Source organism: Manihot esculenta, chromosome 14 (assembly GCF_001659605.2).
Source record: "Manihot esculenta cultivar AM560-2 chromosome 14, M.esculenta_v8, whole genome shotgun sequence".
Classification (NCBI taxonomy): domain Eukaryota; kingdom Viridiplantae; phylum Streptophyta; class Magnoliopsida; order Malpighiales; family Euphorbiaceae; genus Manihot; species Manihot esculenta.
Window position 1 is genome coordinate 6,973,966 of NC_035174.2, and position 22,817 is coordinate 6,996,782.

At 32.7% G+C, this 22,817-nt stretch overlaps 4 protein-coding genes across 5 annotated transcripts; 1 reads left to right on the plus strand and 3 right to left on the minus strand.

The window, feature by feature from the left end:
• Positions 1 to 112: 112 nt before the first annotated feature.
• Positions 113 to 7,329, minus strand: LOC110599642 (diacylglycerol kinase 1). Its single transcript, XM_021736126.2, has 8 exons — positions 7,004 to 7,329; positions 5,102 to 6,576; positions 4,439 to 4,802; positions 4,049 to 4,125; positions 3,273 to 3,392; positions 2,378 to 2,542; positions 1,678 to 1,815; positions 113 to 549 (listed from the first exon to the last, which is right to left on the minus strand). The coding sequence occupies exons 2-8, from the start codon at positions 6,263 to 6,265 to the stop codon at positions 400 to 402; spliced, it is 2,178 nt and encodes a 725-aa protein (XP_021591818.1). The 5' UTR covers positions 6,266 to 6,576; positions 7,004 to 7,329; the 3' UTR covers positions 113 to 399.
• A 1,506-nt stretch (positions 7,330 to 8,835) lies between these two features.
• On the plus strand, positions 8,836 to 10,005 carry LOC110600466 (NAC domain-containing protein 101). The gene is made up of 2 exons (XM_021737335.1): positions 8,836 to 9,013; positions 9,677 to 10,005. The coding sequence occupies exons 1-2, from the start codon at positions 8,836 to 8,838 to the stop codon at positions 10,003 to 10,005; spliced, it is 507 nt and encodes a 168-aa protein (XP_021593027.1).
• A 470-nt stretch (positions 10,006 to 10,475) lies between these two features.
• Positions 10,476 to 12,345, minus strand: LOC110630710 (UDP-glycosyltransferase 83A1). Its single transcript, XM_043950010.1, has 2 exons — positions 11,694 to 12,345; positions 10,476 to 11,617 (listed from the first exon to the last, which is right to left on the minus strand). The coding sequence occupies exons 1-2, from the start codon at positions 12,178 to 12,180 to the stop codon at positions 10,728 to 10,730; spliced, it is 1,377 nt and encodes a 458-aa protein (XP_043805945.1). The 5' UTR covers positions 12,181 to 12,345; the 3' UTR covers positions 10,476 to 10,727.
• Positions 12,346 to 14,993: 2,648 nt separating this feature from the next.
• On the minus strand, positions 14,994 to 20,861 carry LOC110631340 (protein Asterix-like). 2 transcript variants are annotated; one of them, XM_021779129.2, is made up of 4 exons: positions 20,551 to 20,861; positions 19,906 to 20,006; positions 15,474 to 15,542; positions 14,994 to 15,216 (listed from the first exon to the last, which is right to left on the minus strand). In XM_021779129.2, exons 1-4 carry the CDS (start codon positions 20,707 to 20,709, stop codon positions 15,210 to 15,212), a joined length of 336 nt encoding a protein of 111 aa, XP_021634821.1. In that variant the 5' UTR covers positions 20,710 to 20,861; the 3' UTR covers positions 14,994 to 15,209. The 2 variants fall into 2 exon arrangements, with proteins under 2 accessions (XP_021634821.1, XP_021634820.1); XM_021779128.2 differs by lacking the exons at positions 14,994 to 15,216; positions 15,474 to 15,542 and adding an exon at positions 18,011 to 18,348.
• Between the last annotated feature and the right edge of the window lie 1,956 nt (positions 20,862 to 22,817).

Consider the following 22,817-nt stretch of genomic DNA (forward strand, 5'->3'; position numbering starts at 1 on the left):
CCACCTTGATGTAGTCTAATCAGGAATATATATATACGTCACCTGTGGCGTACAAAAGTGTAACATTCAACTGCAGACGTCTGTGCGAGAGAGAGTGAGAGAGAGAGAGAGGGGCAACAACTCGCAAATCCAGGCTATAAAATGAACCGAGTGGAAGATACAAAGGCAAGGGATGATAATTCACTTTTCCCTATCATATTTCTATATTTTCTTTCACAACAAATCCAAAATCTCCCCTTTCTGCCTGTTTTCAACATGGGGAAAACTATTAACTATAAATTGAATTTACAGACCCGCCTTGGCAAAGGCACTAAGTTAAACACCAAAACGCATAACATTTGTATGAAGAGAATCAAGAGATACAAGCAGCAGTGTAAAACCACAATATCAGCGATGCCACTAACCAAGCCTAAGTGCCATTTCTTGAAGAAGTGCTTTCTTCTGTGAAGCATTAATTACGTGGTTAGTTTCAGCATTCTCAAGTACATCAGTAATTATGGCAGCTGCATGACCAAGAGGTTCCTCAGCTGCCCTCTTTAACATGAAAGCCTGCCAAGCAAAAGAAATTAGTTAAGACATCCAGTCGAATACAAACAACAAAAGTTAATTTGTGAGCCTCAGCCTATACTTCGCTTCCGTTAATTATAAGTGTATATGTTTGCGAGGGAGGGAGAGAGAACAACGGATGGTGGTATCTTGGATGCCAAAGGCAAAACATTGTGTGAAAGCACCAAGAGGCCAAAATGAATCCTCACGTAACTTAAAAGCTTATCCACAATATCCCCCTTCATGCAATCCAACCCTAAATGAGGGATATGCACTGGAAAAGAAACATGATTTTTTTTTTCTTGGTACTATGCGGGGATTTAAAACCTGGATTCCCAGGTTGTACAAGGGTGCCATAGCCACTGGACTATGCCCATGCCAGCAACGCATGATATCAATAATGAGAAAAGTGCCAGAAGAAATACTGTACACATCCACTTGACGTATTAGCATCAGCAAACCAGGCAAATAAAAGTTAGAAGATTAAGTTGGGACTCTTATAAACTAACAGACTGCTTAAAGGTTATTGCACAAGCTTCCCTGGATTATGTTAACTGCCTCAAGCGTGGTGGATGCTTAAGCATTGATGCACAACTGGTGAAGCTAAAACAAATCAGGATAAAAAATTGTCTTCCATAACATTATATAAAAAAGAAAATGTTCACAGGTGCTGTAATACAAAATAATATTGTAAAAACAGATAACACATTGCTGTCTCATCAATGGCTAATGACAAACCCTATTCTAAAAATGGCAAACGTTATGTACAACTGAGTTCTGTGCAATACCTGGGCGAAAATAGCAATGCTAATCACCAATTTCTATTACATGAACACGGTGTGAGATAATACATTCACTACAGATTGGGCAGATTTCACGTGATTAAAGGTCTATCAACTCAATAGTTGAGCATACAAAGCATTGTAAACATTAGAGAAAGAAAGGAACAAGAAATGGAAAAGAATGCAACATATTCCACATGATGTATAGCGCAGTATTTTGTTTTTACATTTAAGAATGAGGGAGCCTTTGGATGTATGTACATGACAAAACAAGATAATGCCAGAATCTAGCCCATCCAACTTCCCATTATTTAAAACAGTGTGTGTGTGTGAGAGAGAGAGAGAGAACCTGTCCATGATGGGATACAATCAAAGAACATGGCTGCTGAAACCAAGGTTCTCCATCAATCTGTACAGGCAATGGAGCAAGAAGCAGTATCTTTATTGACCGACCCTGTGCAAGCCTTCGAGCACGAGAAAGCCCCACCTACCGACACAAAACAACAGCACAAAATCAGGACATGAAATTAAATATGTTTGGTTGTAAAGAATTCTGAGCCAGGATGAGCCAATCCATGTTCTCTGCTCTGATGAAATCAACAAAGGCTATTTGAAAACCAACATAGCACTAGAAGTCCAGAACGCAAGGAGGGCATTGACAAAATATCTACTTTCAAGTGTTTAACTGAGAACTGGGTTCTGCTTCCATGTATTAATATCATAAAACAAGGAGATCTAAATGCGAGTTTAAATAGACCTAAAAACATGTTCTCATGAGCCTGTTTCTAGGCACAACAGGAAATTCACAAATAAATTTCACAAGTACCGTCTGAGTTGCAAGAAAAAACCTTCAAATTTCATTATTCTGAAAAGAAACAACAGTTCACTTAGAGAGAAAAAAGAATGTCCATATCAACCAATGAGCTTTATCTCAATTGTAAATGGTACAAGAGTCACCCTTAAAACTATTAAGTCTCAAAGTCAAGTCCCAATCAGAGCCAAATGAAGGAAGGGAAAACGCATGCACCAAGTTTTCTCAAGTATTTTACCTGAAGCTTTCCAAGGTGCCAAGTTCCAGATATGCTTACAACCTCTAGCAGCTTATCATGCATGGATTGCGGATCAAGGTTATCATAGGATTCATCCTCATTTTGCCATAGGTCTACACCACCCATATAGCTTCCAATGTTTGCAACAAGGACACCCTCAGCATCCTGAAAGATGTAGAACAAAATCAATAATTTCTAACAGACGTCTTGGCGACTAGTGAGTAAATTTTCTATTGCAAAACACCCCAAAAGTTTTGCATAAATAACCATTGAATTCCAGCTTTCAAAATTATGCACTTGAATCCCTTAGAATCTGTTAGCAGATATATGGGACATGGACATGGGTGGAATGGTGAAAATACCACATACAAATGCAGTTGCTAATTAAGAGCAAAGAAGAAGTAAATGAGAACTGAGAACCCATCTTCCTCTCCCCAGTGCCTCACTGCTTTAGTGTTCACAAATTAGAATTTGACATTATAGTAAAAATAATAGACAAAAATAGATACAGCATATGAACATAAAAAAGATATGAAGCATTCATGACCATTATATCATATTGTCCTGAAAAAATACCACTAAAATTAACTAACAGGATCAAGATAGAAAATACTAGTAAAGTTAGTAATCATAAATGAATAAAACCTATGTTGCCACTGGCAAAAGGTCCAAATTTAGAATTTAATTCAATTCCACGAGTCAGGCAGACAAAGTGCCCTTCAGGAATCATGTTGTGAACTACTTTCCAGAAAAGACTCATTTAGGCCCCTTCTGCATTGTGTTTTAGAGCCAAAAAAAAAAAGCTTCTCAAGGAAAGAAAGAAAGAAAAGAAGTTATCAGCAAAAGTTTAAAAGATTTTTACTACCCAAATAGCTGATATAAGTGAGGCACTAACCTCAGGAACCTCTATGTCAACACCATCCACTTCCACTCTAACTTGCCATGGAAAGTCTGCAAATGTCCTATCCATTATACTTCTAGCACCTTCTCTTGCATAGAGAACTTTGTTCATAAACTGCAGTTATATTAAAAATATTTCAGCCAACTGAAATGAAAGTATGGTTTTATGACTGAAAGACCAGGATATACTCTAACCTGGCAAGAAAAGATATTCCAGGTTAAATTTATGTGTGCATGTTCAAGCCTACGGTCCACAAAAATGAAACATACAATTGAGAAAGAAAATAAAAATGCACAGCACTTATGGTTATACACCAACTGGCACCTTAAAATATTGATACACCCACAATAATAAATTATCATGCAAGATCCATCATATTCTCCACATATACATACATAGAATTTGAAAATCCCATTTCACTCTGCTGACATCTTGTGCAAGTTTCTCCCTATGACTTGCATCACCCTAAAGAACACCACATTTCATTTAAGTACTACCAACTACCAAAGTATAATGCATCATCTTCCTTTGACATATTCGCTAAAAATATCTCTACACAAAGTTCTATTACCATTTCATTTATTCTGATATTTTCCTGTTGCAAAGATTAAAATTCATCTCTGGCAACACAATTATCTAATTGGAATATTGGATAGGTAATCTCTTGTCTAAAACTGGAAAGTGAAAACCATTCCTTAGTGGTGGTGATGTGCCGTTAAATATTTTGTAGATCAGTTTTGCATCTCATCCTAACCAAAATTTGCAGTTACCTGGTTATAAAACTTCTCTGGATTCTCCTCCCTCAGATTGTGGATATCCAGTGCAACCTTTGCGTCACACCCAACTCCTGTTAACTTGCCAAAAGGAGTAATCATACTATACAAGAATATTTATGACAGAAGACACAAATAAAGATAAAATCAACAAATCTTAAGACCAGCCAAATAAACATCCACCAACCCTATGATGTGATATTTCAAACATATAAAGTTAATAATCAGAGCCAGGTTTTAAGTTGAGATCTTCTGATACAATAAGGTTTAGTTACCATTTCATAGCAGGCAAACATCCATCTAGAGAGCAAGCTTGTCATCTAAATAGAATGCAGCATCCATTAAATAATTTAGCCACATGGTTTTACAACAGAAGCATTTACCTACCTAGATAGTTGTTCATAAATTTATGTGACTGAAGTTGCTTTCCTTGATTTACAATAGCTACCTTCCACCGATCAAGAATAGTTACCGCAGCATGCTCTATATGATGTAACAATGTGCAAAGGCCTCCTTGTCTCTCAACTACGCCCAGACCACCTCCCCAGGATAATACCCTAGCCAGGTCATTTCCAGTTCCAGCAGGAAGAATAGCTACAGGTGGAGGAGAAATGAAATTTTGCTTGTCTATGGCATTCAAAACCCAGCCAACAGTACCATCACCACCACATACGAGAACTCTGAAGTGGCGCACCTTCCTGAAAAAGTAAAGGCCTACTTCTGGCCCCTGTGTTGAGCTCAATTCAAACACCTGTAAGAAATACCGGCATAAACAATCCTCACAAGCATCACATTTAAATCTATGTAATAAATAAGAAAAGATGGATAAATAAAATTAAATTAAATTTAAAATAAAAAGAAGGTCCAAATGGTCCAAGTTGATAGGTGGTCAGCTGTCATAATTTGATCCTAAAGTTATGTGCTTTTATTTCTGAAAGGAAATTCACAAACTTTACTGTGGCCCCAGAAACACACAGTCAAAGTTGATTGAATAAACCACTGCAAAAAAGTTACATTCTTACTAGAACTTCACTTTAGAGCAGTTCAAACCTGAACAGGGTTCAAAAGAAAGTTCAAACGCTGCCTGAGGGAATCTCCACGCTGAGCGCCACTCTTCTTATTGATGAAGACTAACAATGGTCTTGCATCTGGAGGCAAATCAATTATTTCATATCTCTGTTTCATTCCTAACATTTGATATTGATATTCATCCTTCTGATTAAGGGATCCACTTCTTTTAAAACTAGGTTTAGATTCCAACCTAGCAACACTACCACCATGGCGAGGACTCTCCACATGCAAGCTACCATTACAGCTTTCTTCCACAACATGAGAACCATTTACTGTAGGATATGCATCAGCTGTGCTTTCTGTAGTTGGGTCACAAGTGCTACCAATATTACCTGTGTCAACAGAGGATTCATTACCATGCTTGTACTTCTTGCTCTGACTTCTAATGCTTGCACGCACCGTAGAAGCAATCTCATTTGCTCCATGTGTGATAGAGCTCAAAAATCCACCTGATGAATTCAATTCCTTAACATGAAGCGGTGACAAAATCAGCCTTCTAAATGGACCCAAATCACAAAAATCACCAGTTTCATTAGACATACTACTGTGACAATCAACATGTAAAAGTCGTTGACACCACAAGCAACACCATATAGGGGATCCACTAAGAAAAGACCCACTACATGGCTCTTCACAAAAACTACAAAAGGAAGTTTCATCCGGTTGATCTGTCATCTCTGTCCATCGAACAGCCCATTGGTGCATCACATTCTCCAATCCAACCATAGATACACACTTGCAATCCTTTTGAGCACTTGAAGAACAACTTAGGTGTGCTGCTGAACCACAAATGCTACAATGATGAAGAAAACTGTCCGACGCCACCATAGGCCCAAGAGTTTGAGAAGGAGACATTGATTTTAAACAGACACAGCAATTTAGATTCTTTCCACGAGATAGAGATTCAAGAACCCAATTATGTGAAGCTACAGGAACCTTGTGCCTCGCCTTTGGGTTCTTCTTTGACCTGGCTATCGCTTTCATCCAATTTAGACTAATATTTCTTCTCCATTGGAAAGCTGTGTAAGCTATCGTCAAAATACCAACTAGAGCAGCAGTAAAGCAAGATAAAATAAAAATGCGAGACTCAGTTGGATTGTTCCAGCCAGGAAGCAACATCCCAATCTCTCTATCATCATCCATTCTTCAAATTGTATTATTTCTCATTCCAAAAACTCTACCACGATCAAAAGTACCACCAAATCACAGCAAAACTGTATTCCTATTCACCCTCCAAGCTACCTCTACCTTGAAGCATAAATAAGTCGAATGATAAAAATGCTTGAGCCTTATATCCACTTCACTTTAACACACTACCAAAACCCATATTCACATCATACTGATTAAAATAAACCCATGAATTCAAGTACGCCGCACAATAACAGTACTCGATCCTACTGTGAAAGAAAGATGAAATCTCCGAGATGATAAGAAAACGACAACACGGAAGATATCTGTCAAAATAAAAAGGCAATTAAGTTTAGATGCAAAATGCAAGAGAGTGTTACCCATTACCATAAAATTGGCATTCTTCCTCTTTATTCTCAAACAATGGCGAATATAGTTTGAAAGTAATACTCGCATTGCTCAGCCAAGCAACGCAGCTGAACTCCATTATCAATTCAAACTCTCCAACTCAGAAATCAAGAGAAAAAGAGATTTCACCCTGCCCCCTCCCCCCAATAAAGAAAAGGGCATTCGATCTCTTGCAAGTTGCAACAACTCCAAAGAGAACAATCACCAAAAATTACGTTATCTTAGAGATGAAAAAGAACACAACAATATCATTTCCAGAAAAGGAGAAAAGAAATTAAAATTGCCTGTATTTCCTGCCAATCTTTAAAAAAAAGTTAAATAAATAAAACAAAGGCAAGAGCTTACAGTAACAGTAAGCGACGAGCCAGAGAAGCAGCCGATCGAAGGAAGGTGAAGCCCTGAACCTGAGGTCGATCTAGAATAGAAAGTGAAATCCAGAGAGGGAGAATCTGTTTTCGAATTTAGAAAATTTGAGCATCGAAGCAAAAACCCCATACCAAAACCAAATCCAGGATGTATTTTTTTTTTCGATATTCGAAATCGAGGGGAAAAAAGTATGGGCTTATGAGTTACATTTTTTCCTTTTTTTCTCTTTTTCCGTAAAAAATTAAAAATAAAATTTTTATTTTTTGAAAGCAAAAGCGAAATCCGAAGATTCTTTATATTGGGAACAACTTGCATGGAGAGAAGGAAGGCGCCTAGATTCTGAATCTCGAGCATGACTGTCACGTGACGCCAGTGGAAGTTACATTGACAATTTTGGGTCCCACTATACTGGAACGATGGCGTATTAAACGGTTGAGTAATTCATCAGATCAGATGAACGCGTAAACGACAACTAATTAACCCAAATAATCTAAACCTAAAAACAACGAAAGCAAAGCCCAGTCCAAGAAAGAACAAATAAAGCCCAAAGGCCCACTAATACAGTCCTTTCAGAAAAAAAAAGCAAGTAGAGTTTACCGAACCCCACCGTCCACGGCGGCCTCCAGTAGATGAGCTGGGAGAATTAAACCAAAAAAGAAAAACAAACAAGAAGGAAGAAGTCTCTCTCTAGAAAATCTAGAGAAAGGCCCCAAGGCCAATACATAAAGTTCATCAAACATTAAAATGGCCTCTAGGATCTGACTTGATCTAGAAGATTCCAATCGATCGATCATCCATATGGATGCTGGATTCAAATAAAAAAAGAAAAAAGCACAAGGACGATGACAATGAAGAGTATTCCCTGTTTCGAAACAAAACAAATAAAAAAAACGCCATCTAAAATAGATGGGAGGAGCTCTTCAGCAATACCCGCCTCTCGCAACCTATAAACGATTCTAAACAAAGGGAGCACCGATCTAAAAAACCCAAACCTGCATGCAAAAGAAGAAAGAGAAAAAATAAATAAACAGCAAAGCAAAAATAGATCACAAGAAAAAAAAAACCCTGCTCAGATCTGCAAACAAAATGATCAAAGAAAAAGGGAAAAGTGAGAGAGAAAAGAGGAAGAACTGAGGGTGAAATGTGACGATTGATATCTTACAATTATTCACAAGATATTTGAGCATGGTTATGAGTACCGAGTCCTATTTTATTTATTATTTCCTTAGATCTGGCCTCTACCAAAGATAAATGTGCTTTTAAACCCTGGATATGATCTATAAGCATTATCAAAGCTTCAATACAATTTTGAAAAGAGACTTAGGAGCTCAAGTCATAAAAGAATACAAATTCGTGCGTGCGATTATTATTTACTGGTTGGCCTGTGCCGTCAAGCATTTGTACGAAGCTAAGATGGGTGAAAAAGACCATTTTCACACCAACAGAATCACGAAACCAACGACGAAATCAAACACCAGTACCAGATTACCTCACCAAATTCCAAGTGTTTGTCTTGTACACACATTCCCGATCATGACAGTTCAAAACCTTTTAAAAGAAAGTATAAAATGGTCTAAATAAATAATCATGTTTTAGATTTCCCATAATGTCTTTCGTGTTTAAGTTATACTAGGAGTCCACTCCACTTTCAAATGCGTCAGTATCGTGAATTGGTTTCCATATATCATTTATAAGAAACTCATGAGATGGTGTTCGAGCTCTTGAACCATTTCCTGCGGATTTCCACGTACGTTCATCATCAAGAACTTGGCATTTCCTTGCATATTTTGGATTTTCAACTGCGGGATCGTATGGATGGACAAAGTGGAATTCTCGCAGAACTCCCAGTTGGGTACAGATTCTTGCCCACTGATGAAGAACTCGTGACTCATTATTTGATGAACAAGGCATTTTACAAGCCTCTTCCTGCCCATGTTGGTCAGGACATCAATGCCAGTGAGCTTTATAGCAAGCCTCCTAACACCCTTGGTAATTATTTTTTATTTCCTCCCCCTTTATATCATCTTCATTTCTTGGAGTTCTTTCTATTTGATATTTACATCATTTCTTTTTATAAGGTATTCTTTCTAGTTGATTACAGTGTCAATGCTTTTGATGATGGACGCTTATTTTCTTTCATTTTTTAACTAGTTCTTTTTTTAGAATGATCGATGGGGAAACCATGAAGAAGAAGGGAGAATCCAAATCTAGAAGGACAACATACAATCCAAATCTAGAAGGACAACACAATAACTGCAACAAGAGAAATTCAAATATGTTAAGGAAATGGAGAAAAAAGAAAAGAAAATTATTTGGAGGTTGACAATAACAAAGATGGTGGATGACATGAACTTGGAAGCATGCCAAAAAAAAAAAAAAGACATGAACTTGGAAGGGAAATATGAGGAAGAAATGAAAGCAAACTTTAGCATAGCCAAAGTTTCAAAAGTGTCTTTACATGTACATCAATCAATGCCAAGCACTTAATAATTCTCTTGAAAAAAAAACTCTAAGAAATTTATTAGAGATTACCATGGTTTTCATATTTGTTTTTTGTTATTCTATTGATATTCATATATTTATTTTCATATCTTTTAATCTGGCAATAAATAATATAGATACTAGCTTATTGAAGTTTTTGTTTTGTAACAGTGACTCTTTCCTGTGGAGAAAGAGAATGGTATTTCTTCATTTATGGGGAGGAAGATTCTGTAGGAGAAAGAAAAACAATTAGAATTGTTGGAGATGGAATAGGGTTTTGGAAATCAAGTGGGCAAGAAAAATCCATTTGCAACTCAGATGGAAATGTTTTTGGACTCAAATTCCAATTCACCTACTTCTCAGGAACATTTCCAAATGCCAAGAGAACACATTGGCGGATGGATGTGTACCGATTGCCCACTCAATATTACCCTGCTCAAAAGGTGACCAAAAAAAAAATAGTCTTTTTTCGAGATAACCAAGACTTCAAATTTCAATAATCTCAGTATCTCTTATATCGTCTTTATTTTAAAAAATTCATGATTTATTAATTAAACTAAAGTTCATTTACTGTAAGTTTACAAAACTAAACTTAGGCTATGGATTCAATTGCTGACATTTTTTCGTCAAATATTGGCTGCAGGGAGAGGAATTTGTGCTGGTAAGACTGAAAAGAGGAAAGGAGTAAATAGCTGTTTCTAGCTTCATGAAATGAATTTTTTTTCTATTTATTCATTTCAAGAATAAAAATTGAAACAGAAATTCATTTATTTATTTATTTTTACTAGCTTTTCATGGATGCACGTTATCATATTTATTATTTTTTATATGTAACATTATATATTATTATTATTTAAATGTATAAAAATAATATAATTAATAATATATTTATAATCTAAATAAGTATAATAAATCATAATTGTCAAATTAAAAGAGAATAGATGTAATTAAAATTTAATTTCCTGCAGAATCTAGTGGCAGCTTCTTTGTTACAGAATTTTTTCTTTTCTATATACAGAAACACCCGCACCTCATCATTTAATGGTTCTTAGCCGCGTTGGGTTGATTGCTGCATATCATTAAACAAATCTTGTAGTTGTCACTGGAGATGAAGATAAAATGGTCAGAAAAGGCAGCATATAAATTTGAGAAATGAAAGATACAATCCAGAAGTTCATAAGCTGACACTGAATACAAATATTTACCATTTTATTAAACCTGGTTAGCAGGAACTTCGTAATTGTTCGACAAAGGCTTGAAAATTCTTGAAAGAAGATCCACCTGCAGCAACACTCTTGCTTGCCATTTCCTTCAGATTAAGGGCATTTGCTTTTATAGCATCATCTGAAATCAGTGCTCTTATTTTTGTCTCTATTTCATGCCTTGTTACGGTCCCATGTTGATCTGGACTCAGACTTAAACCAATCTTCCAAGTTTCACATATGTAATCTCTATTATGTAATTGATCTGCAAAGAAAGGCCAACAAAGAAACGGAATCCCTTTGCTTAGTCCCTCCATTATAGAATTCCATCCACAATGGCTCAAGAAACATGCAATACTAGGATGACACAACACTTTCTCCTGTGAGCTCCACTCGACTATTTTTCCCCGATCTGCAACTCTCTCCATGAACCCATCTGGGAATTCTGCACGCATCCCATTCATGATTTGTGGTCTAACAACCCAAAGAAATGGTTGGCCTACGAGTTCAAGACCAAGTGCTAATTCATCTAGTTCTTGCTTGCTGAATAATCTTAAACTGCCAAATGCAACATAAATGACTGAACCAGTAGGCTGCTCATCCAACCAGCTTAAGCAAGTTTGATCCTCAGGCCAAAAGCTTCCAGGATTATGTATCATACGAGTGCTTGTGAGTGGACCAACAGGGAGGACATTGGGAATCAAGTTATAGGCAGGTTGCTCGAGTTCATAGAATGAGTCAGTAATAGTCCAATCGGAAATCATCACATATTCGGAAACCTTGGTAGAATAACATTGAAAGAGAAATTTCTGAAACTCAGGGTTACCTGGGCAGCTCCATGTCACATTTCTAGGACTCCAAGCAGGGATGTCCTTTGACAAGACGATCATCTCGTCTCTAATTGGCATTCCTGCAAAGAAATCAAATATGAATCTAAGCATATGCAAATTGTAACCTAAAATGAGCACTTGCATATATATCCTTACCATTAACATCGATAACTCCCGACTCAATTAGTTTGGGAATGTGGAGCGCCAAAGCCGAGTTTCCAAGTCCGGCAGGCAAAAACGCAGCTCTCTTGATGCTCATACTCATGGCTAATTCCAGTGCCCACCCCGCTGTAATATCAGCAATTACACAAGTGATCTGTTCATCATCCCCTGACTGATTAATTTTCTCAATCAAATTCTGGAGATGACCAGGCATAACTCGAAGTATACTCTGATTATGCTTGATAGAATCATTCCTATCATCATCCGATTCTGATCCATCAGGAATTGAAACAAAGCGTATCTGATTTTGCTGCTGAAATTCTAGAGGAAGAGCAGCCATGATTTTGGCATGCACAAAATCTGCGTTAACAAAAGTGACCTTGATTTCATGTTCAGCTAATTTGTAAGCCAACTTGACGAGAGATGCGACATGGCTCTGTGCCGCGCAAGGAATAGCTATCACATGAGGCTTCCTGTCCATGAGAAGTAATTACACTATGCAACTGATTTGATACTTTTCTTTTAAGTTAGATTTTATAAGCAAACCCAGATGCTGCTTACTGTCATTTTGTTATCAACTGCCTAAATTGTGATTATTGCGTGTACCTTAGCACAGTTGGTATTCTTCATGCAGTGCTGAGCCTGAGCCACCATAAGCGGCGATACCAAAGGCAATGCAGCAGGCATGGGAAAGAAAAATTAAATATATATCAGTTTCCCTTCTATTTCTTTTATAAAAAAAATTACTACTTAATTTGTTTGATGTAAACTCATTAATTACCCCTTAATTTTAAAAATTACAGTAAAAAACTTTTTGATATTTTAAAAAATATATTATTTAATTTTTTCATTAATTTAATCGTTAAGCATTATAACATATAGTTTTTATATTTTGAAAAACTTATTATTTGATTTTTTAAAATTTTTAAAAAATATACTAATTAATCTTTTCATATTAAAATTATTTAAGATTTTTTTCAATACTTAAAAATTAAAATTAATGAAAACACTAATTATTAAATTTTTTAAAATATCAATAATATTTTAATATATTTTTTAAAATAAAAAATGAGTTTTTTCCTGAGTATAATAGTCCTTTTTTTTTAATATTTCTCACTATGTAAAATAAATTATAGTTTTCTTAAAAATAAAGTGCTAATTAAAAGATTGAAAAATTAAAAACTAACCAATATATTTTTATAAATAGAGAGACCAACATTTAGTTTCATTAAATTATAGAAATTAAATAGTAATTATTTAAAAATAACTTAAGCTTTAAAATTATTTTCTCCATTTAATTATTTTATATTAAGATTGAAAATTTTTATATGATAAATATTATGAAAATTATTTATAACATATCTCTAACTATTAAAAATTGATTTTTATAAATATGAAAAGTAAATAAAATAAAAATTAAGGGTATATTTGGTTGAATTCCAATTCCTCTAAATTTTGTGAAATTTAATTGAATTTTATATTTTGTGTGTTTGGTTTAAAAATAAATTTGAATTCCATGAAATTAGTTATAACTAAAACCAATTCTTTCAAATTTTTGCTAGCATTTGAAAGGAATTTCACAAAACTTATCTAACAAAATATATCATTCATTTTACTAGTTAATTAAATAAATAATTGAAAATTAATAAATAATTAATAATTTGAAAATAAATAATTAAAAATTATTTTAATAAGTATTTATATTTTTTAATTTTTATATTATTTTATAAATATTAAATAAAAATAATTGATACAACTACCCAACCCACCGTTTATTTTAAGGTTATAAAATTATTGAATTGAATGAAAACTTTATTATACAAGAGTATATATTAATATCAATTTTTATGTTAATTTTATTAATTGTAATTATTATTATTAATTAATTATTATACGCATACGTGAACATGATTTTTTTCTATAATAGAAAATTATATATATATATATATACACACACTTTTATTTTTAAAAATAATTTAAAAATTAAGAGAAAATGAATTTTTAATTTTAGAATTATACCAAACAGAAATTATATAAAACTCAATTAAATTTTACATTTTAAATTATGCCAAATCAATCTGTAAAATAAATTTTATTTAAAATTTAATTATATTCTACGTAATTTAATAATAGAATCAAACACTGTAAATATTCATGCAACTCATGTATGCAAACTTGTTTAAATTCTTTAGCCTGTAACAGCTTCAAGGATGGATGTTGTCCTCTGCTGAATAAACTCTATTCTTGACTCAGAAAGTTCCATTGGATTACCTAGGATGGATGCATGTTATCTCTTAAAATTTTAAAAATTTTTTGGATTATAATGAAAGTTATAAAAAAAAAAATTAATTACTTTATTTGAAAAAAAATTTTAATTATCTCTATGAAATCAAGAAGAATTTCAATTTTTTTAAATAAAATATTTTAAATTAAAAAATTAATTTTTTTAAATAGAATCAATTGAATGGAATTTTTATAAAATTATTAATAATAATTAAAAGAAACATTTTATTGCCTTTATTTACCTATCCGTCCAAGTATTCTAAAAATGTTTAGAGGTTTATTAATAATAAAAAAAAATTATTTATTACCTACTCATAATAATGCCGACAATCAAATATCAATAGTAAGGATTTATAAATTTAATATTTATTAATGCTTTGGTAAAAAGTTACAAATTTTCCTGATAAAATATTTTTTTTTTTTTGAAAAGGAGAAAAATATTATTAATTCAAAGCGATCAAAGAAACTATATGACAAGGAGAGACATGAACTCAAATTTCTTAACTTGACTCAAAATGAGCCGATATTGATAAAATACCTTTTTAGTTCAATGATAATGAGTAAATTTGTGAAGTGCTTTTCTAGTTCAATGATAATAAGTTTATTTTTGTAATTTGTATAAGTTAAAATAAAAATTATTATCGTCAAGCAAATAAAATCATCAATGGATTAAACAATCTTATTATAAATATTACGATACACTAAATTTTTTTATTGGAATATTTAAAAGTTGAATTTATTTTGTTTTGAATAATTTTTTATTTTTTATTATATCAATCTCCACTATATCAAAAACAAAATTCATTTAGTATGTAATTTTTCAGTTCAATAATAATAAATTCATTGTATATTGTGAGATCTCAATTTAAAATGCAAACTAATTTTCACTGAAAAAAAAAATCAAAGAACATGATTTATGAGATATTTATTTGTTTTTTATTTAAAAAAAGTGATATTCATGTACTAGGATTTATTAAATAATATAATAAAAAAAAGGAGCTCTCAAAATTAAACTCCTATCTACTATTTGTCATAGCTGATTGCAAATCCTTTTGATCATTAAAAAAACATGAAACATACACATAAGCTGCCGAAGCAGGTTGTTCTGTATAAATACTTATAAAACATAAAAACTAGAAATTGAAAAAAAAAAAAAAAAAAAAAAGAATATAGGGATTTCAATATTGTAGGTGCATAGTTCCATTAAACTTGTCGCCTTAGCACCCGCTACAATCTTCAGAATCAATAATCATTAATAAAATGAATTTTAGTTATGGATATTTTTCATCTAAACCTTCACTCTCTTTTACAATAAAATAATTAAAATAAAATTTTAAAATATCGTATAATAATTTTATTTTTTTTAAAATGATAAATTTTTTATTTAAAAAGTTAAATATTTTATTTTAAATGAAAAAATTATTAAAAAAAATCAATTGAGTCGAATCTTTTGAAAATTTTTATTCTAAAAAGAGAGTCAAAAGATCTCACTTCTGTTGTGTTTGTTGACTAGGTCGGGCAGGCCCCAAGTAGTTTGCCACCAATCCCATGAGAGCAAAGCTGAGAGGGGTGTGCAGATAAAAATATTCAAACTTATAACCAAGATAATAATGAAGTCAAATCGAAATCAAATCAAATCCTCCACCCATAATCAAATCAAATCCTTGATCCATTGTATGATATTGCTGTATCTATAATATTGTTACAGGACCCAAAAGTTCGGAAGCCATAAGTTCACAAGTTTATATTCTTTGTTGATAATCTCCCCTACGCATCATATTACAAAGAGAAAATTATTTTTAAGTTCCTGAAATTTAACGTAATTAATACTTCTGTCCCTCTATTTTGACGATCCAACACTTAAGTCCCTCACTTTCTCTTCCGTTCGAATTCGTAGTCCTTCTGTCCAAAATAGCCGTTTAGGACACATGAATTGACAAAATTAACCCTCACAAAAAGTTCCTCTATTTCAAAATCAGGAAACTCTATTCCTCTTTCTTCTCCCTCTCTCTCGCGGTCTCTCTGTCTCTCTGTCTCTCTCGCTCGCTCTGTCTCTCTGTGGTCCAATTATTTCTCATTTTCTTAATCTTCTCGAGAAGCACTGAACCCACCATATTTCGAAAGTGGAGTCAGTATTCATATACGCAGAAGAAAACAAAATTGTGGTCCACTTCGAAGGTACGAAAATCTCTTTTGTTTTACGGTGAAGACAAATTCGTTGCTTTACTGTTTAGATTTTTTGAGTTACTAAATAATTTTTTATTTATTGGGTTTTATAGGGTTTACTGTTAAGATTAGGGGTTTAATGATTTGGAAATTAATTTTGTAATTTCCTTTTTATTTTCGCAGATAGCAATGGATAAATCTGAGAGGTACAATTTGTTAATCAAATATGAAGGGCGTGAGGAGAGAATGAACAATTTGCTTGCTAACAGGTACTCCTACTTATTAAATTTAAAGAGTGATTTTATAGAGATTAAGGCTGATAATGGTTTTACAATAGAGAATGATGTTGATTTAATGTTTATATTTGAGCTTTACAAAGAAAACCGAGAAATACCCTTAACTGTTACAACTAAGGCAATAGCATTAAATGTAAAAATACCTAAACAAAATAGAAAAGAGAAAAATGTATGTTATATTGAAATTGAGCAGGAAGTTTATGCTGTTAAAATTGTACCAGTTAGGAATTATGCGAGGGAAAGTGGTAGTTGCAGTAATGCAGGTTCTATTAGGGGCAATGAGGGTGTGTTTCATGAAGTTAATATTGAGGGTCCCAATACTGGGGATAGTGAAGATGAGGAAAATGTAGAAGGTGGAGAAAATATAGAAGGTGAGGAGGAAAACATAGAAGGAGAAGATGAAAATGTAGAAGGTGGAGAAAATGTAGAAAGTGAGAAAAATATAGAAATAGAGGAGGAAAACATAGAAGGAGAGGAGGAAAATGTAGAAGGTTGGGAAAATGTAGAGAGTGCGGAAAATATAGAAGGAGAGGAGGAAAATGTAGAAGAAGCTGAGGAAAATGCAAATTCTCTGGGTGTTGATTGTGTGGGTGCAGAATCTCTCTAATTATTATTTTCATTTACATATATGTCCATTTACTGTTTTAATTTATTTGACTATTTCTATTAATTTTGATTGCAGTCCATCAGTAGTCACAGGGAAAGTCATTTTAAAATAGGGCAGACTGGACAGGAGACCGTTGATATTAATTCTACCCAAACAATAGACCTTCATAGCCAAGCATCAGCAAACTGAGATGCATTTTGGAAAATTAATGACATTTTGAAATTTATGTTTTTTTGGCAGATTTATTTTTGCATGTTGTGATATTTTTTGTGGACTGCAGGTTGTGAGTTTTTTGTTGGATATATTAGATGTGCAACATGTTTTTTTGGCAGATTTGGCGAGTTTTTGATGTGCTTTTTTTTTTACATAATTAGTGTGCAGCTTTTGATGTTTTTTTTTTTTTTTAGAGATTTCATTTGCAGGTTTTGAGATCTTTTGATGCAGCTATTTTGGATATATACTGGTCATTTCAGGTAAAGCTATTTTGGACAACTTTGAAGAAATTAGATAGGTTTTTTGCATATATTTTGTAATGTAATGGAAAAAAATTTCATTTGCAATGTAATGAACTTGACCAGTACAATGATAAGACTGATGTTATCATTCAAATGATCAAGCTTTTATATGAATGAATATTCAGTTTTTTTCACATCCTGTGTATGCGTTTACATTTCTTGTTAGCTACTTTTATGTGAGTAGGGATAAAGTATTTTATAACAAAATAATACATCTGTGAAGGATACTGTCTCTTAAATAACTAAAAGTTCATAACACTATAGTCCCCATACATTTAAATATTCAAACACTATAATCCACATACTTTTAAATTTGCAGACACTTTAATCCTCATATGTTCAGTTTTTCAAACACTTACGTCCTCATAAAATTAAATATTCAAACACTTTAGTCCATCGTACTACTGTAAATTCAAAATATACATTCACAGCAAAAAAAGAGTAGTTTCTATTATCTAAATTCCTGGTATATATTATTTCAAATCACTTTTATTGCTACTCCAACTACAATAAAAATCAAAACAATATAAATTGTTCTCAATTGGCACATAATTCCCCTAATATTTGCAATCTCATCTCTAGTATCTCTTTGTTCTTCCTTCATCTTCTTCAGATTATTCTTCATCTTTGCAATATCTTCTATTACCTTCTCTAGCATTTCTTCTATAGGTGTTTTTTTTTCAATTTTCCAACCCTCATCCACGTTAATGTTGCCACTTGATGAAGTTGAACTTTGATTCACAGGTTCACACCACCCATGAAAACTTCCACACACATTATCTCTGCAAAAATAATATGGCTTATTAGGGTTTTCGGCTGACTCAGAAATCCTTATCCCAGCCCTTTTGCTACATCTGCGGTTCACATCCTTCAATCTTCCATTTCAGTACCTGGCAGACCCACTTGATACAGACATTATTCTTCCCCAGTGATGATTCACAACAATCGCCGAAAGGAAATCGAAAAGATGTGAGGGAGAAGAAAGATGGAAATGAGGAAAAAAAAAAGGAGAATCAACAATGGCTGAAAGGAAATAGAGAAGATATGAGGTAGAAGAAATATATGAGAGAGTAGAAAGATATGAGTGAAAATAAAGATGGAAAAGAGAAAAAAAATGGAGAATCAACAATGGCCGAAAAGAAAAGAAAAGAGAAGATATGAGGGAGAAGAAGGATGGATGGATTTACGTTGAGAGAGGTTTTATCAAGTTCATTAAGGGTATTTTTGGTAAAAAATTTCACCTCACCTAAAACTCTTTGACTAAACGGCCATTTTAGACAGAAGGGCTACGAATTCGGACGAAAGAAAAAGTGGGGCACTTAAGTGTTGGGTCGTCAAAATAGAAGGATAGAAGTGTTAATTACGTTAAACCTCAAGGACTAAAAAGTAATTTTCCCTTTTACAAAATTTAAAAGCCAAGCTCTGCCTAAATCAATTATATCTATCAGTACCCTTCACCTTAATCTAGCTTGATAAGGCAGACTTATGATGTAACGACCCCAAAATGGACCGTCACCGGAGCTAGGATTCAGATCGGCTTAAGGCCGTCAGAACCCGTAGCAAGCTTGCTATACTCTCTGAGTATCTGTAAAATCTCATACATGGTCATACATTTTCTATGAAAATAAAAATTTTTCTCTGGACCAAGACTTAACCTCTGCATGCACTATTTTTGTACTCTGTACTGTCAGACTCTAGCCGGATATTACATATGAACTACTAAGAAATACGCAAAATGGTAATGGGATTCACAAATCATGGTCCAGCTTTCATATGCCTCTAAAGGTAATACATTTCACTCACTTTAGGAAGAGCAGAAGAGCAGAGAGAAATGGAGACCTTTAATCTGTGTGCTACTTCCTCATTCCAGAAATAAACAATTATTGTTCATAAAACAACACAAAAGATAATGTTTTATGCATCTATTACTATTCACAGTACTCTGACCCAAGGATTCATGTTCACTCTCACCCAAGGATCATCTTCACTCTCACCCAAGAATCATGTTCACACCAGAAAGCAACTCCACTTATACCTATAAATGCATCCACCCCACATATTATATATGTCAAATCATCCTCCTGAATCTTCATCATTTCAATGATGGACAACCAGTTATAAATTAAATTCCTTTCAAATTTTGTCATTATTTTTCATATGTTCCCAGCACTTCTAACATATTTAAACACATCTACAGATGTTATCCAGTTTGAAATCACATGTTACATAAAGAATGAAGGTTACAAGAATAACACATCTGCAAACAGTTGTACCATACCATAATACTTGCAATGAATAGAAGCATACGAGCAAAACTGTAGCGATAAAAACAAACTTACATGGAGGCCATCAAAACCTGTTTCAGGTCGTTCTCAATATTTCTCATATTGGCAAGTGATTGAGCACAAAATATGACAGCAAGCCATGAGCAGAGCTTATACTGCCAAAAACATATAAGATTGCGCATTAATAAAAATCCAAAGAAAAAGGGTGGTGCACAACAATAGTCAAAACCAACAAAACAACCTAAATTTAATAGCAGTATAAACTTAATCGAACAAGAAATTTCATTGTCATATAGAAGCAACTAAAGTTATTAAAGAAATAAAAAAGATTCCTAACAATAACTTCAAGATCCTAAAAGTTTCTCAATAGATTAATTTATGACTTAATTTCACCCATCATCATTAAACTCATTTTTCATTGGAGCACAATAACTAAATTTCACTTCATATTTAACCTTGTTTTGCTAAATATTGATAGAAATTTCAGCCAAATATTTTAAAAGAAAATCAGTAGAAAAAATTCCAATGTAGTTCAATAACTAAACAGCCTACCTGCCTTATTTTGTTATCAAACTTTGGTTAAAATAGCAATGAACAAGAAGATATTCCATTGAGCACAAAAATGTTCGTGTGCGTTTGTATATATAAAGAGCTTAATTCCACAGAGAATATAATAAACAGTAAGAGATGGATGCGAACCCTGAACATTACGCCAGCAACACCAAAAACAACGGCGATGAAACCAGCGTAATCAACGGGAAGATCTTGAGGCAAAACAATCGGCTGTACGTAAGGCTTCGCCGCCGATGGCTGGCGTGGATCATTTGCCGAAGAAGATGAACTGTTGTGTGACGACATACCCGGTCCCTCTTTCTCGCTTTGCTGGTATCGCAATTGACAGATTTGATCTGAGAGTCATGTTGTTAAGTTCGTCGTGCCGGTAAAATTTAGCCACCTCAGACAACATGATGACGTAGACTATTAATCTCCCAATTCTTTCCGTCTGAAGATTTGGTCCTTTGATTAATATCAATAATTAAAATTAGGTTAAATATATTTTGCCCCATATCTTTATTTAAAAAAAATTCATAATCTCCCCCTTAATTTTAAAAGCCACCTATATTTATAAGTTTTTTAAATTATTATTTAAATTCCATATTAACAGTTAATAATATAACAATATTAAAAAATAATAATTTAAAACTTATTATTTCAGGAGATATGGTATATTGGAAAATAATACACTAATATTAAAAAATAATTTTAAAAAAATACTAATATTTTATTATAGCTAAATAAATATTTATGTTTTTATATTATTTAGAATTAATGTATTAAATACTTAAGTAAAAATCGTAATATTCTTAAACTAATAAAAATCATAATAATAAAAAGAACGTTGATGGTTGGTGAAATGACTTGCCGCCTGCATTCCATACTACAGTGCAGCAAATGAATTCTCCATTTTTTTTCTATTGTTGTCTTTATTTCACCGACAATTCTCCAAATTATTAATGTATACTTGTATGGTTATTAAATTCAATTTTTATTAAGGAAATTAATTTTTTATTATTATTTTGATTAAGTTTCATATGAAATATCTTGTTCAAATTTGACCAAAGTGGATGAAATAAAACTCACAGATTAGCTGATTATGAAGTTTAAAAACCGTAATTATTCCATTTCAAAAAAAAAAAAACCGTAATGTATTCACGGTCAAGTTGAATAATCATGAAGATGGATTAAGCCCTCTAGTATTGGAAAGAAAAATGGTTTGACAAACGACTCGTCGTTTGCGAGAAATGGTTAAAATCTCTGCCGCATTGTAATAACCTCTCGCTGTAGCGTTCATCAATGGCCCAAATTCGTGTTTATAGCTGTTTTCTAGCCGGAATCTGAGCGAAAGGTGAATTCTTTTAATCTTATCATTGGCTCCTCTTTTACTCCGAGATTTCAAAAACACAAAAATCTCCCTTGACCACGTAGATATGGATTGTTCAATGTAAATAATCCAATATGACGGCTGCTGACATATTCAAATAAAACCCTAGAGCTTTTCCTTCTTTCCGATTTCCTCAGTTTCTTTTCTCTAGGAACTAGTGTCCTTCCATCTGTCTCTATCTCGGTAGAGATCTCCCTCCAGAGCATGGGTTCCTTCCCCATCTCTAGGTAGGCTTTTGGAATATTTCTTTTGTTTTTTCTGCAGATCTATGGTTCAACTATGAGAGTCTTTTTTTTATGCCTTTTTATCCTCTTTGTGTTTCGTTCTCGTTGGTTGTTTTTAGTTTTGCATGCAGATATTTTTTCTCATATCTGCAGTCCTCCTTTCAATCTAAGATCGGTGACCGGTTGAGCGGTGGCTCGCGGAATTATACCTCGTAAGGTGTGATTGGATTCTTAAAAAGCACACACTTTTAATGGATTTAAAAATTTTGTTTCACTTTCAATGAACGGTCAATAAAATAAAACACGTAAAATAAAATATATAAAATAAATATATATTTAAAATATTTATAAAATATTATAATTAAATTACCATTTATTTATTTTTTATTAATTAAAATATATTAATAACAAATTCATTTTTTTATGTTTATAAATTATATATTTCTTAATGATCAATTGATATAGCACATCTCTCATTCTATTATAAAATTAATTTTTAACAATATTTATTATAAAAAAATTCTTTTTATTATAGTTGTGACATACAAATTTATAAAAAAAAATACTTATAGAATTTATTTTTAAAAAATTTAATTATAAAAATAATATTTCCATTTCATTTTTCATCAATTAAAATAATTTAACATATTATTTATAAAAATAATATTTGATTTATATTTAAGTATTTTTAAATTTAAATTATCTACTTTATTATCCATTAAATTTATATTTTTTAAAATTAAATTATTCTTTTAAATTTAAATAGTTAACGAAACTCATTTATTAATAAAACATTACTT